This window comes from Urtica dioica, chromosome 12, assembly GCF_054948205.1.
Source record: "Urtica dioica subsp. dioica isolate 48M chromosome 12, U.dioica_male_clone48M_v1_H2, whole genome shotgun sequence".
Lineage (NCBI taxonomy): Eukaryota > Viridiplantae > Streptophyta > Magnoliopsida > Rosales > Urticaceae > Urtica > Urtica dioica.
In genome coordinates, this window is record NC_142767.1 from 4,034,512 (window position 1) to 4,050,767 (window position 16,256).

Sequence of the window (16,256 nt, forward strand, 5' to 3'; positions counted from 1 at the left end):
AGGTCTATATATGTACTTGTCTGTACATTCTTTCGTCAGATCAATCAAATTAACTTCAGAGAATTTCTTTCATCATTCTCTTGTTTTCCTCTTCCTCTACATTCCATCTGAATATCTAGGTTTGTAGAATTCGATAAATTACGAACAAAGTGCCCAATTACAAAGTCAACCGTTTTACATGAAGTTTTAGCTTATCTATAATCCATTCTTCAACTACGCGCTCGTGCGCACACAAAATAAATAAATAAATAAATTGTTCGCAAGACTCGAATCCCACAAAAACCCCGACTCGGCATGAATTAATAATGCCAAGCTACTTGTCCATAAGTATGCTGAGAGAGAGAGAGAGAGAGAGAGTAGGGATAAAAAAAACAATCACTGAATTATTTTTTATTTTTTTCTTCTATTATAAACAAATACAAAGAATATTAGATGGCTAAATTTACAACTTTCTTGGTACTACAAAGAATCATGCGGTAAGAGGCAAAGGACTACGGATCCCAACTAATTGTCAAGCCAAACCAACCACTACTTGTTTCTACAAACCTGCAAGACTAAGAATTATGACATCTATGTCTTTCATACTTCTCCTCTTCTGGTCGAGAGTACTAGAATAGCTGTACATCAAGACCACAGGTACACACTTTTTCTTCCACTCATCAAAGGAGACCGACCAATATTAAAAAAAAAAAAAAAACAAGACTGACCAAAGATTTCGTTTTATCAACTGTAAAATAGTTAGTAGAATTATTTTACACGAAATTCATGCCTGAATACGGAGAGATTCTGAGTGAACTTGTCCCTATTCTTTGAATCCAAGCTTCTAGTGACATCCGCCATTAATTTGTCGAAGCACAAGAAAAGGCGTTGGTGTTGATCGGCAGGCTGTAGTGATGAAAACAGTTGCTTATGTCAATAACGGTAACATACATAAGAAAAAAAAATTATTTTTGGCACCAATGATCTGGGATCATAACTGATCAGCTTTTGTTTGCTGAGGTACTGCATTAATATTTGATAGTAAGTCAATACACCTCAATGATCATACTGGGATCACCACTTGGAGTCTTTTTATTCTCTTGAAACTTGTACATAATGATTTTTCTCCTTTGAAACATTCGAATTTTATAATTTCCCGTTTATTCTCGCTAGCAATTTAAAGTTTCAATTCGGAGAGCAACTTGCCTGTGATGCCAAAATCTGAACTTTCAAATCAGAGAATATCTGCAGGTTCAAAGTGAGTGTAAGCATCAATAAACTTACAGAGCATATACATTATATAGCAGTGAAATCCGGCAAAAACCACACCAGAAACAACAGACAGTGAAACTAACCTGCTCGCTAATAAGGATTAGACTTAGCATTGGTCTGCTCAGACCCCACTGGTTGCCACAGTCCTCGAACAATACAATTTCAAACAAGGTCTTCAATATCTGAGGGCAAGCGATCATTCGGATAGAGAATTATTCACAAGAAAATGTTGAATTTCACAATTTCAGTTTATCGGGGCTATGTTGAACTAACAGATAACAATAGATAAATTAACATATTTATGCAGCCTTTAGCATAGCAGTAGTTTTACTCACTTCTGGGAATAAATTTGGGCAGTCAGCAATATGACGACCAAGATTAATCGCAGCAGAAGATGAGGGGCCTTCTCCCGTTGTTATGTTGTTGAAATAGAACGCAGCCAAATTATCAACAGCTGATGCACACTGAAAGAAAATCCACTTGAGATGTTTGCATACGAAAGAATTCTGAGACAAGTAGATTGTCTTCATACCTGTGACGAGATGTTTGTATCCAAACCTTTTAGGCCAGATTCAAGAGATCCAACTATGTGCATAAATGTGTTTGTATCCATGTTCAGTATAAATTTGATATGGCTGCTAAACAAAACCTCCAAGAATGCAAAGTACGCCTTTGTTAACTGAAAAAAAAAATTAAAAAATTAAACAATTAAAAAACACGAACGAGAAGAAAGCCAAAATCAATGAAAACTGCTGATCTTCCGCCCTAATTGATTGCTGATTCTTCTTTGTACCCTATGCCTCATGATCATATGAACGCGCAAACAGAAATTTGGCATCAACACTACAAATTCATGACTATTTTGTTCTTCCTTTCTTTGTGAATTGAGTGCTTTCACACCATTCTCAGAACATGTGTACCCTTTTCGTTTCTCTTTTCCAAAAATGAAGGTTGCTACAAGTTTTACCATGGACTTTTCCTTCAGGTTTTTGTGGGCTCACTTAAGAGGCCTAATCGAATCATGGATACTTTTTCAAATTGTTTACTGATATCCTCAGAGAAATTGGTATGCAGATGAAAAAAAAAGCTGTTTGAAAGGATAAAAAATCATAATAATGATGATGAGCTTCTTTCCAGGGAAGGAGTAGAGAGGGTGTTGTGGTGGATTCTTACACTTTTGCTTGGTCTGTAATTGCAACAGTTTTCACTATTCCAGATCTTTTATTCAATGAACCTAACTACCATAATTATTCACTTGTAACAAGTCCATCCTACTCTATACAAATGAGCAACAACTAACTGCAAGGAAAGACTACAAATCTCAATATGAACAGTTAGAAAGCACAAACTAAAATAAGTAACAAAACAACGACGAAGATATGTACCTTGCGGAACGCCAGTACATCAGCTAAAGGGACCGACAAGGTCATCTTTAGTGCAATATCAAGCACATCTGTCAAGGCTCTATCACCATAAAGCTCAAAAACCCCAAAATTGACGTAATTTCCAGAAAGAGCTACAAAAAAAAAGTTATGAAGTTATTCATTCAAAGAATTATACCCAACAAAGAAAGAAATTAAAAATTCCCACACCGCTATTATAAATGTCAATCAACTTTCATATCTCTGATGAAGTATATTTCTTAAATGCATATTCCTATCAAGCCTCAACGTAACTAATTCAATACATCTGATTTACAAGTAAAAGATAAAGCGGTTAAAAAAAATAAGTCTACCTGGATGCATTACAGATACCAACATAAAGGAGTTTCTAATGGAGATGTTTGTTTTGGGACCAGATATGCTTGATGAAAAAAAATATATAAAGGGCTACAACTCACCTCTTGTGAGTATAGTTAACGAGATCCATATCCCCTTGTACTTGAATGCATAGATATCAGCAACATTTGGAAGAGCCAAGATCCTTGAGCCGTATGCTACAATCAATTTACTTACTTCTCGGAAAAGAAGTATACCATTGGGAGAAGACGAGTCGAAAGTCAATCTTTGAGCTTTGTTTTGAACAAACTCAGACATGAACTTCAACACTGGCGTGGTCACCTTGATAAGCAAGCAGAGAGAGGTACAGAGAAGGCAATTTAGCTTTAACCAAATAAAAGTAGAGAGAAACTTGACATGGTTTACAAACAAATCATACTAATGGCACAAAACAAGAAAACAAGAAAATTCTTATATTCGTTTATTTATACACAAGGAATTCATACTAGGAAAGAAGGCTTTTCTTCCCTATTTACAATAAATCTGATGATCCACTAAATGTCTTGTTAATAATCTATTAATCCATATAAAAGTAAGCTAATCTTAATCAAGTATTTTTCACCCAATAAATTAGTTTAAATCCAAGCCCAGATTTTAGATTTAATTTACAGGTGTAACAAGCCAAATTTGGAACCAGGTTAAGCAACTTGAGTTTATTGTTGTTCAATGATTTTCTGTACAGCTATCAACTTAATTAACATCACAGAGATCAATATATATATATATATATATATATATATATATATAATATAAAAAATATTAAAAAAATCAGCTTACTTTTCCATGCTTTTATAATTGAGCTTTTTGGACAAAATGTCAAAAAGAAGCTCGTACCAATGTTTACGGTTACAGAATTCCAAGTTTAGATAACTAATCTAGCTGTTCGTACTATTAACAGGTTCTTAATTATTGACAAACGTATGCCCCACCTCTGGAGTGTCTGACCAGTGCGAAATTCCTTTCAAAAGAAGTGGCATGTGTGCAGGATAGAGCCAATCAAACAGAAGTCCGTAAGTTCTGCGACTGCAACATAATAAAGTAGAACAAGAAAGAATGATGGTTATGAAAATTTCTCAACCCATTGAAATTCAATAGCACTATACGCACTAATACTTGCCTATTTGTTGCCATGGCAACTCCTCTCAAGTCTCTCATCAGCCCAATCAATGTGTACTTCACGGACTCGTTGCGGAACATGGAATCAGGGGTGGACTCCAAATTGGTGAATACCTATCAAAAACACACTTTTATACTAATTGATTTAAGAGATTACTAGGGTTTGGATCCTTACAAAAAAAAAAAAAAAATTAGGATCAGCTGCACATTTTACCCGACAATGTCGACTGCGAAAGCTTTTCTAAGTTAATCAACTAGTGTTATTAGCAGAAAATGCAACTTTAGTAAAAATGTGACTTCAAAAGCTGAATCAGATTTCTACTTTTCAATGTAGGAGATCCTTGCATAGAACTCACCCCTGCATAACTTGCTTGCAAGGGGAGGGTGTACCCAATGGCTAATAAGTTTCTCACCTTGTAAGTTTCCCATGTAATACTTTGTTATCATAATAGTTCACACCATTATGTCCGGTAGGAGAAGGCTGATTCAGCAATCATGCTATTATAGAAAGAATTGTTTCAAAAATAATAATAGCCTAGACGCAACAATTGGGGCCACTGGGGTAGTCTCCCGATCGATATTGCCAGGGCCTCGTGGATTTTAGTCGGGTCTAACTCAAACACCACGGTTTTAAAAAAAGGAAACTAAAAAAATTAATAATAACTTTAAAAAATAGTAAAAGGATGTAAACTTTGATTAGCTTCCTAAATCTTTGGATCACAGTAGCAAGTTTACTAGATCAGTTTAGATCCAAGAGGGAGAGGAATAAACTCATAGACAATAAACAGTGAGTTATATATATATATATATATATATATATATATATATAGAGAGAGAGAGGGGTTACTGGTCTTGTGCGTTGTAATTTCTGGTTTTTCGGTTTGTACTGGTTTCTTTTGGGTTGGCCGAGTGTTTGGTCTTTTGGAGGCGTGTTCGACTAGTGTGCGCTCCGTCTCTTTTTAAACTGACCTCGACGGTAACCATTGTATCTCAACCACAGGCTAGGTCCGAAGTGGGTTGCAGCCATCAAATTCGTTGTTTTTGCCACATGTTGGAATATTTAACGGATTAGGAATAAGAGTCTTTTCAACGACGAGGATCGGAACGGCAGCCAGCTTCTTTTTTTTTTTTGAAACGAAACTCTTTATATTAACAGGGCACTAAGCCAAATTAAAAAAGCGACCATTGTAACGCTCTATGGATCTCTTCTTCTTGTAACGAGTTCAAGTCCTTCTCTTTAGCGGACTTGGCTAGGGATTGGTCTAGTTCGCTGTAATTTAAGTTTTCCAGGGCTTTTGTTTTTGTTTCGGGTTCTCTTTTGTAAGTTCTTGTAATTTCTGTTCTTGTTCTCCAGCTTTGCCGTGATTTTAATAAAGTCTGCTGTTTCTTTTTTTTTTTTTTTTTTTTAAAAACCTAATTACAAAAGCGGCGCGCGAAAGCACAGCCGGACCATGTCTTACCTCGGAACGGCAGCCAGCTTCTTGAGAGTGTGAATCGCAACATGGCTCTATGGCTTCATTCCTCGTGTTCGGATTTTAAAAACTATTCTTTATCAGCTCTTTCTACTTTCTAGGGATTGGACAGAGGATTTATGATGTAAAAAATACTGTATTGGCTGTGGTTATTGTTTTTAGGCTTCTTGGCCAGATCGGCATGTTTGTTTGCGTGCAGTTCAGCTTTTTGGCCAAAAAAATCAACTTACTTCTGCTGTATATTCTTCTCTATATTTAATAATATCTCTCTGTTTCATTTAAATATATATGAGAGAGAGAGAGAGTTACTTGCAATAGAGGATCCATCGAGGATTTAAACTTCACAGGGCTGTCCTCCATAAACAAAAGCCAACCAATAATGTAATAGAACGTAGTTCTGCTGCGAGAACATCTGTATTCTTCGAGAAATGGAAAATGCTCCCGCTTTTATACAAAATTGAGGGGAAAATATTACAGAAAGATACACAATTAGGATTATCATTTCCAAATGTAGTTCAAAAGGCCAATAGCTGAAGTAAGTTAGCGAATGACATATATTCACTTACAGTATGATTGGCAACTATGAATTTAACAGTGTCCAACTTCAGAAGAAGCTTCCCGGTCATGTATCTGCCAAAGACATAATTAATGAGATGTTTTCTTAAGAAGAATATGTAGGCTTCAAGTGTCCTATTCAAAGCAACTGAGTAACAAGACTGACCCGGATGCCAGCTCCAAGAACAAACTTAAGGTGTGATCAATGACCTCCTCACTCTGACATAAGAAATATAAAGCACAAGTATATTTTACGATTTGCAATGATAACATTGCATGTAAGTAAGTGTGCAATAGGATCTACCTCAGTATAACACTTCAGATTTGTTGCAATCTTTCCAACAATTATATTCAACGTCAGAAGATGATCATGGAGCCCAAGAAGTTCAGACAGCCGGGCATATAGCTGCTGCAACAGGAAGTGGGGACTCAAAACTGAAGTTTAGCAGAAATATTTTGGATATATGACTAAGATGCCATGTAAATAGGAGAAAGACAGAGCAAGAACTACCTTCGACGAATGCATGGCCTGATCACCCACATAAGACTTCCTAAAATTTTGGAAGAAGGTAAGAATAGCTCTATCCAGTCTTTGCTTGCTCAGTTCGCCATATCGCTGCAGAATTGTTCAAATTCAATAAATCAGTTAAATCATGTCAAAGAAGAAATGTAGTTTAGAACTAAATATAACAAACAGAAGTTTACACACAACCAAACTTAAATGCCAACATTAAAAAAATTGTACCATGTGTATGTGATCTCTTTTGTTTATAACTACTTTAATTTTTTAAGAAACTAGTATTAGCATTTAATTAATGTAAAAGAAAGACAATTGCAAAACAGAAAGAGAGAGACTTGACAACTATAGCACTCGCCCAGTCCCTCGATAAAACAGCAAATGAAAATGCCTTAAACTATTTACACCAGGCATGGAATCATAAAGCTATGTTGCTACTAATCCACTCTTGACACTCCACTCCAAGGTTGGTCATCAAATACTTGGTGTTTCGTGCCAGTTTCAACAACAAAAACAAAAACAAAAAACAGAAAAAATAAAGTTAATTCTAGTTTCCTCTAGACCTTCCCAAAATAATGTCCTCATCCTTTCAATCTCCTCCTAGATGCCTTTTGGCTTTCAAATGACCAACATAGCGTAAAAAGGAGCGCTGAGAGCATATATTGAATCCAAACCAGCTTGCCTCCCTTTGATAAGAATCCTTTTGTCCATCTATCAAGCTTTTTGGAGACCTTAAGTGACACCAGGCCCCATAAGGGTTTCCTCCTCCGATTCCTACAATGTGGGATCTCGACATAAATGATAGGCCATTCCCCAATCCTCTTATTTCCACCCAACCACCCATTGAGTATGCTGCTCATAAAATCTCCATCCCACTTGTTTGTCTCCTTCCGAAACCATCACATTCCTGCTGTCTCCTCCTCTAACCACCTCTAGTAATCTTAGACGTATTCCTTTGTAATAGTAAGTACGTCCAACAGCAACGAATAACCATTTCCTGAAAACTTTCTCCACATCTTCTCCGGAATTTTCCATCTCCAGCAACTCTGATACGATGTCACATATCCAGCAGACTGCTTTTCATCTGAATCAAAAGGCTAAATTTTAATCTAATTATAGCGTTGTTCGTACGAACGAAGTCTCTATCTTTCCCGAGCGCCACGGTGAAGAGCTTGGAGTTGACACAGAAACTAGTTGTGCATAAATATTTCCATGATAAATAACCATACAAGGGTTAGTTCTGTTTATTTTTGTTTTCAAAATTGTTCAAAGTTTCTCTGATGATTTTTTTTTTTTTTTGGAAATAGTTTCTCTATTGATTTTTTATATACCATAATGATTAGATAAAAGAAATATGTCACATGCTACATTCCTACTGTGAATACAAGGATTTTACCTGTGGTGATAAAGTAGACATGGGCACCCTAGATAGAAATTAGGCCTACGTAACCACTTGTAGTCATTTATAAGGAAAACTTAGACGCACGACTATTCATGTGAACCACGAGTATATAATGCTTCAGATTAAAATGAAATCAACTTCCTGATGCTTTACCTGACAATGTAAGCCACTATCAGTAACGTTTATTAATTGCAAAACACGAGCTGAAAGTTCTGCATCAAGCACTTCTTGTGACTCAGAACTGCAAAGGAAAGATGAAAAAATCTATTAATATATGCCAAAGGAAGATGTTCCCCTATAACTGTAAGTGAGAAGTAGAAAGGTCAATGAGAAATGCAATGAAGCTAGAAAAGGAGGTCTTCTAACCTGCAACCAGTAGACTGTTTTATCTTAAGAATTGCAGCGATGATGTGAACAATCCAGGCAAGTTTGGCCTCAATCTTAGAGAGGTCACCACTATCGCTGCTCTGCACTCGAGCTCTTTCCTATTTAATGTACGGAAAATAAAACTGCAAGTGAGAAGATTAAAACGTCCTCTCGTTTTCTAATAACATGTAACCTACAGTTTAGTGACATACCGTATATGATTGGAGAACAGGCTCCATTATGTTTATGATAAACAAACTGCTACTTTCATACTGTAAAACGAGAATGAAGTAGAATAACGACGTCAGAAATAAAAATAATAAATGTGATAAGAATTACGTTAATCAACCTTGTCACTTTTTATTTAACAATTAATTGAGTAACTAAGCCACCAAAATATGGAGATTTGTTAAATAGTCAACCTTTCGTAAATTTTAAGTAAATAGTCATTATGGTGATGTGACATTGTTTGGACGTTTTTAGCATTCCATTTATGCCCTTAAAGTTTGAAGGTTATTTACAATTATTAACCAATATTTACAACTATTAATGTCTTTTAGGCTTTGTTAATAAAATCTCGTGACTATTAATTTACCAAAGGTTGGCTATATGGCAAAACTTGAGTTTTCATATGGCTATATATATAGAGAGCCCTTTGTTAATGTTTTTCACCACAGGTCTAGGATAATACTAGCTGAAAAATAAATAAAACATATCAACTGAACAAGCTGAACCTGGAATCTACAGAGGTAAGGAAAGCAATCTAATTGATCTTGAAGAAGTTCCACATTGTCTAACGGGTTCTCCGAAAGATCATCTGGTAAACCAGCCTGCATAATCAGATGGAAATCAGAAAAGAAAAAACAACGTCCGTGCAGCTTAGAAGTAGAATAAATAAATAAATTTATGAGCCCTCAGACAAGGACTTGATGTTGCACCTGGACAGAGTTGAATCTTGATGTTACAAAACCTTCTGTTATCTTAGGCACAAACTCGTCCAACAAGCTGGGAGCGTCACCTTTTAAGTAAGGTACAGATGCCACTAATCTGGACCATAGCCCTAAGAGATAATAAACACTGCTACTAGCCCACTGGAAGAATACAAACAAACAAAGTCAGTAACTTGCAACAGAAGCTGTTTTTAATTTTACACAAGCATAAAGAGAATCTAATTTTTTTTAACCAGTATTTAAGTTGGAACTTAAAACAGCTTTAGGCTGGGAATAGTAACTATGCTCAAGACCGACAAAACCAACCTGCCATGATTGCAGGGACTTTAGAGTGAATTCTGCCACTAAACGTATCCAATCACTGTAGCCTTCCACAGTCACAAGCTCTGACAACTGCAGTGAGTTCATAAATTAAATAAACAGGCGTAACCAGATCCATAATAAAAAACCAGGCTAGAAAAATAGCAGTCTGATAAGTGGTGCACATGCAAAAAAAGCCCTAGTAGCCACATGAAGCAAAGTTGTGCATTACCCCATATGTCCGGCAACAAAGTATCAATAAGTTAGCAAGACGATCTAAATGGAACAAATATATTATATTTTAAACACATTACAAAACCTGTCTTATTTTTATTTTGATTTTTTAGCTAGAGCTTAGTCCCTGGGTCCCCCGCCTGACCCACAACATTCGTAGAATTAGAAACACTAGCAATTGCTAGGTGGGTTAACTTTACAGGACCTCTTGGAAGAAAAAAAATTAATAAAACAAAACTAAGGAGCATATGGGAAAATATGCTAATTTCATAAACCATACAAAAATATGAAATGTTATCACTACACACACACACACACTGTATCTTACAAAAATATGGGAAATGTTATCACTACACACACACACACTGTATCTGAAAACATTGGAAAAAGGAGCATAAAAATGTGCAGAGCTTGCTCCTCAAACAACACCAAAAAGTGCATAGCATGCTAATGCCAAGTGTAAGAAGACGAAACTTCTTAACATAATACCTGATAGTTCACCCTGAATCGACCAAGAAGACGGCAATACTCGTGATAATTATCATGATCAGCAAGACCTGATTGCAAATCAAACTTTTAATGGTAAAAAAGAAATGTGCTAATTATACTAAAAAAAACGACTAGTGCATCTACATTAAAATGCAACTCTACAAGAGATTACTTCCTACATATTTTTGTTCATGTATCCTAATTTCATAAACCATACCAAAATCAACTAAAATCATTATAAGAGATACCAGGATACTACATTATTGGTCTTCTTTAGCGACCTTGTTTATTTAAAATATAATAGTGAAAAAAATGGGTTCACCCTCGAGGACAAGGTTCCCTGTTTGTATAAGGTGTGTGGAGAGAATTAATTGCGATATAGCCACTTGGCTTCACACAAATTGTAATATTTTCAGGGTCTTGCGCTTTCATTTTCTCTTTTCTTTCCTAATATCAGTAGTCTCTTATTTTGTATATGAATAAATAGATAGTATCAACATTACTACAACGCACAGAGGACAAGAACAAAGTGGATCAGATTATCGGCTACTGAAATGTATAAGGACATTTTGCTTCAAAAACACTTCACACGTCATTTTTATAAAGACCTGTGTTAAAGTGTTACCTACAAGTTCAACCTCCTAGATGCTACCATTAGCCTCTCAGAACAAGAACAATTCTTTTTTTTTAAGGAACTACATATTGTATTGATAATATGCGGCAATTTACAACCAAAATGAGACAAATTAAAATAATGACTAGCCAACAACACCTTGCCCTGTTTGAAGAATTTCTTTAGTTCCAGTCATTAAGTGGGCCAAAAACTTAGAACGTGCAGCATCATTTGTAAACAAAGAACGTCTTACAGAAGCTAGTCGCACCAAGCACTCCAGTGCCTAAAAACAGCAATAGTGAAAAACCTAAGAAATTTTTTTAGATGCAAAGGTGCAAAAAATGAACTCAAATTCGAAACGATAGGGGAAAAAACTATCTTTTGGCAGAACTCAAACCTTAACTGAAAACCAAGAACAATTGTTTACATGCATACCCAAATACAATTTATCATGGATAAAGTTACAGAGTTAAGAATAATATAGTTTGCAAAAAAGAAATAACATCCATGACATTAGTGCACAAGTCACCACAACCACAGAAATGCTACAAAAATCTAATTAGAAACCTAGCTTTTTACCAAAGAAATCTTTATCCACATTCTTCATATCACCTGACATAAAAGTACTCAAACAAAAAACCCACAGATTCATATTCCATTTCAACTAATGAAATGGAAAAGCTCGTTTTTGTTGACTTCATTTATAATAAATACATCCACACCCTCTACAAAAGTCATACCAGTCCTAAAAGTGCAGTGATATGAGCTACATCTACGTAGCTCATAGATTATTTCCTCTATAACATATGTTGCACATCAAAGCTTTCTAGTGAACTTCTAATAGATATAAGAAATGACTTCTCCAACTTTTTATAAAAATACACAAGTACTCGTCAACAGATTTTCACGTGAAAATGAATATACATCCACTCCCTCCTTCTCCATAACAAAATCTACCATGTCTGTCGCTTCTTAAGAATTAACTGCAACATTTAGTTACACGGTTGGTTTGTTCTTGCTCATATTTCAGTGTGCCCTCATTTTAGCATGATTAAGACTTGAAGCATCAAAGCCTCAATACTAAACTAAGCAGTCATCAAGATTCCAAGAATATACAAAAGCAGCAGCTATCTACCTAACTCCATGCAACACCCTAACCTCTAAATTGAGTGTGCTACGTAAAAATCTTGCTGCAGCTGAAACAACATGAAGAAAACTGGAACCCAATCTACTGCAGTAAGGTAAATGTCCACCATAATTCGTGACTCGTGACTCATGACTCTTCATAATCATACCCTAACCTGCTTATTCGATGAATCACAACAAACAAACAAACAAATCTGACCACTATCTTCAAGGATATAAATCAGACTCTTAACTAATAGACGACCTTCCTTACCCTCAATCCTAAACTATAAAGTGGTCAATGAGAACCTGGACTCTTTATCTCTTCAGCCAAAACAAAAGCTGGAGTTTAAAGCATTAGAAAAATAAATTCTAGCATCCTGTGGAGCGTATGGCGTATCATTACGATAATGAAATGCGACAAAATGTAACTAGGGATGTTTTCGAAGTCATACCTCCTTTGAAAGAGGAGCCTTCGTAATGGCATAGTAATCGAAGAACACTTGAAGAGTTGAAGGATCCTCCAAAACTGGCCTCCAAGAAGAGGGTATCTATAAGATGACAAGCTACGTGATTATTTACAATGCAATTCTATATATTAAAAATAAAAATGTGAAGTGTGATTTCAAATAAAAAGAAGTGAGCACCTGAACTGTGCCAAACTCTTCAGAACTTTCATCGATTGAAGTGCCCACAAAATCAAAAGATAAACATTTAAGTGTAAGGGAAAGAGCCAACTCTTGCAATCGATCTACAACTGAGCACGGATAGAGAAGCATCAGAAATTTGAAAAGTTGCAACTACTTTTAAGATACATCATTATAGCATTAAAGATCCCTAAAACTTATACATATATTTTCATAATTATATATATTACACACCATCAGTCTTCAGCTGGCGAAGAGAAGTTAAAGAAATTTGAAATATCTCAAAAAGTGATTGATCCCTAAAGTTGCAAGCAACCCTTCGATGATTTGTTGAAGGCAATCCAGGGTTAGGCTGAAAAAATAGCAATTCAAACATATAACCAATATTGAAGAATACACGCTTAAAATAAACAATATGGAATGTACAACTGGAAACTCTCCGTCCAAGAAACTCTAGCTCAGTTCTGCTAATTTCAAGGAGGAATCGTGCCTAACTGCCCAATAATCATGAAACGAAAAGTAACAAAAAGAAAACACAAAAAAACAAACTAACCTGATTCATTTCAGATACAAGCTGATTTAATATCTTCAAACCGATTGCATAGTGATCTGACGTTGCCTGGCAAAACAAAATATTCATGTTTAGCCATCAGCATCTACATAACCTCTACCGTACCTACCAGATGGACAGTCAGTGATAGTTTTAAAATCAATTGTTGTAATCACAGTACACTACAAGAAAGCCATTTTTTTCCAATAACCATAATAACTATATCTGGAAGAACTCAGCACAAAATATTTAGGACCACGATACAATAGCAAGATAGAATCAGCAATTGGGGCTGGGGAATCATAAATGTTGACCGTTGTGTTCTCTCTTAAACCATTTTTCAGTATTTCAGTTTCTTATAATATAATGAAGGCCATGAATCTTCATGGAAGCAGTCCATCATTTACCAGCAGAACTTCAGGAAGTACTTGCTAAAGTCTCTTTCTTGAATTCATTTGCAATGGCAGCATAAATGCAATACGCCTCGTCATTAGAGCCAGATAGTACACAATGTCAATATCATATAAAATAAAAACCTTATCTGTGCAATAGAAACCTAGAAATTTTCAGTTCAACACCCCAACCAACTCTTAACATTCTTAAGTTGGAGATAAACTACACCAAATTCGCAATAACAAACGCGAACACGTGAAGAACACGAACAAGGAATACATAACTGCAATAATCGCATTAAGGTAGGAAATTTAACATTCCTAACCACAAGAAAAGCATGTCTCAACCTGGCTGAAAAAGTTCATTGTCTCCTTCACCACATCCCGAAACCGGTCATCATCAAACCACCCGAATTTTGTAACCCGGCACAAGAGCAGTATCAGCGACGCAGTCACAAAAGGCTGTAACTTGGGTCCTCGGGTGGCCAAGTAATTAATAAGGTAGTTCCCTTAAAACAACAAAGACACCAAAAATGTCAAAATTCACCACGAATAACAAGCGAAAAAACAGAACAATGAATTCAAGAATTACGGATATCAAGACGGAGCTGGAGTGCAAGGGTGTGCTCGGTAACTTGCTTCAACAGGCTTGAACTGGCGAGCATGAGAGCGTACGGTGTCAAAGCATGGTCGAGGATGTATTGGCACTGAGATATGTACTCGGTGTTGACAGAGAAGCACTTAAGAGTGTTCTCTGCGTGCGCTCGCTCCATCGAGTCCTGTGAATTGTACAGCCTCTCGCACAGAGCCTCCAATTGAGCCAAGCTCTCCATGATCGCCCGCTCAAAGAAACAACCTGAATTACCATCATATTACATTATCACACAACCGCCAAAAAGAAAAAAGAAAACAAGAAAAAACCGCTCTGCGACTCTTCGCCCACGGTAGAGAAACACATTTCGACTTTGTTTCCACATTCGCACTGATTCAGATCAAAAGAAATCGCAATAACAAAAACCAGACCACGATATGATGATTAAGATTATTATAATGATGGTGACGGTGATAAGCTTTCTCGGTACGAACGGATAATGGAAAATCATCGAAAAAAACATTGCACCCCAAGATCGAACAGTCAAGATTATCTTATTCGATGTAAGAAAGCGTGAAACAAACGCGATTTTCTGGAAAAGGAATTCGGCGTGAAAGTACGCTAAAAGTTCATTTTTGCGATGAAATCACAAACCATACCGGAGGTTTCGATCTGAGAATGATCGGAAAAGAAATTGTTAATCGAAAGGAAATCCAACGAAGCTTGTCTTAATATTTTTACGGAAGAGGAAAATATTGAAGTCTTGATTCCGTCTGTGAGTTTTCTTTCTTGCCGGTTTGAGAGAGAGTAGCTTGCCTTATTACAATGGCCAAACAAATCTTTTCTTTTCTTTTTTATTTCTTTTCTTGTATATATAATTTTTCTTTTCTTGTTTATTTTATTATTATTATTATTACTATTATTATTATTATTTGTTTTGTTTTTTTAATCAGAATTTATTATTCCTTGTTGATCAACGCATTAAGCTGTGTGTGGGCGATGGTAACGAAACAAGGGAAAAATTCCCTGCCTAGGTTTGCAAGTACTTTCTAGATAGGTTTATTTCTTGTTTTTTTTTTAATTGGATAATTTAAGATTAAATTTTAATAATGGTGTTTCGGGTGACGGCATTTGTTGGAGAATTATTGTTATCTAGCGATACATACATATACAATGTTCAAATTTATTCAAAAAAAAAAAAGATACAATGTTTACGTAGAATTAGAATTAGGACGGCTCAAAAAAACCGTAAATCAGACCGGACCGGTGATTTTTAGACCGCCGGTCCGGTTTAAAACGGTTTTTTTTATCCGGTCCGGTCTACTCATTACAAACGGACCGGACCGGTTTATTTATAAAATAAAATAAAAATAAACAAATTAATGTCCAATTTGCCAAATTAGGCATTTGTGCATGTATTTCCCTCCCATACATGACTATATGTATTTGTTTTAGTGGAAAATTAATGGTTTTTTTTAATTATGTAAAACGGTTCAAAACGGTCCAACATGGTCTAGAACGGTCCGGTCTAAACGGTCTGGTCCGGACTAAACGGTTCAAAACGGTCCGATCCGGTCTAAACGATTCGAAACGGTTTGGTCCGGTCCGGTTTTTACCGTTTTTTTGTCCGGTCCAGTTTGAGTTTTTTTGGACCCTTTTGAGCGGTCCGGTCCGATTTTTTGGCCGGTTTTGGACCGGACCATGCACAGGCCTACATACAATTATGCCTTAGGGTGGAAGTTAATTTCGAAATATTTTTCTGTTTTCTAATATTGTTCACCTTTTCTAATCAAATATAAAGAAGAGTTGGTACATAGATAAACAAAAAATTTAAAAAATAAATAAATAAATAAACATTCCCAAGTACATTGTAAAGATGTATTAATTCCAGAGCTCTACTAACATTA

At 35.9% G+C, this 16,256-nt stretch overlaps 1 protein-coding gene across 2 annotated transcripts; it reads right to left on the bottom strand.

Annotated features, from left to right (window-relative positions):
• Positions 1-361: 361 nt before the first annotated feature.
• LOC149378700 (ARM repeat superfamily protein) lies at positions 362-15,218 on the bottom strand. 2 transcript variants are annotated; one of them, XM_089602466.1, is made up of 29 exons: positions 15,009-15,218; positions 14,350-14,613; positions 14,106-14,266; positions 13,369-13,434; positions 13,050-13,167; positions 12,816-12,925; positions 12,624-12,719; positions 11,203-11,326; positions 10,431-10,498; positions 9,714-9,800; positions 9,396-9,548; positions 9,192-9,287; positions 8,670-8,729; positions 8,458-8,576; positions 8,245-8,332; positions 6,684-6,788; positions 6,477-6,578; positions 6,339-6,391; positions 6,184-6,247; positions 5,927-6,061; positions 4,147-4,259; positions 3,959-4,052; positions 3,092-3,311; positions 2,637-2,767; positions 1,784-1,930; positions 1,587-1,715; positions 1,335-1,433; positions 1,186-1,224; positions 362-885 (listed from the first exon to the last, which is right to left on the bottom strand). In XM_089602466.1, exons 2-29 carry the CDS (start codon positions 14,588-14,590, stop codon positions 748-750), a joined length of 3,156 nt encoding a protein of 1,051 aa, XP_089458592.1. In that variant the 5' UTR covers positions 14,591-14,613; positions 15,009-15,218; the 3' UTR covers positions 362-747. The 2 variants fall into 2 exon arrangements, with proteins under 2 accessions (XP_089458592.1, XP_089458590.1); XM_089602464.1 differs by having other exon boundaries at positions 6,477-6,581.
• Between the last annotated feature and the right edge of the window lie 1,038 nt (positions 15,219-16,256).

Coding starts and splice junctions, on each gene's coding strand:
- LOC149378700 (XM_089602464.1), bottom strand. CDS start 14,590: ATGGAGAGCTTGGCTCAATTGGAGGCTCTGTGCGAGAGGCTGTACAAT. Junction 9,801..10,430: donor GATTCAGGGTGAACTATCAG/GTATTATGTTAA, acceptor AACTCACTGCAG/TTGTCAGAGCTTGTGACTGT. Junction 8,730..9,191: donor CTTACCTCTGTAGATTCCAG/GTTCAGCTTGTT, acceptor CTCGTTTTACAG/TATGAAAGTAGCAGTTTGTT.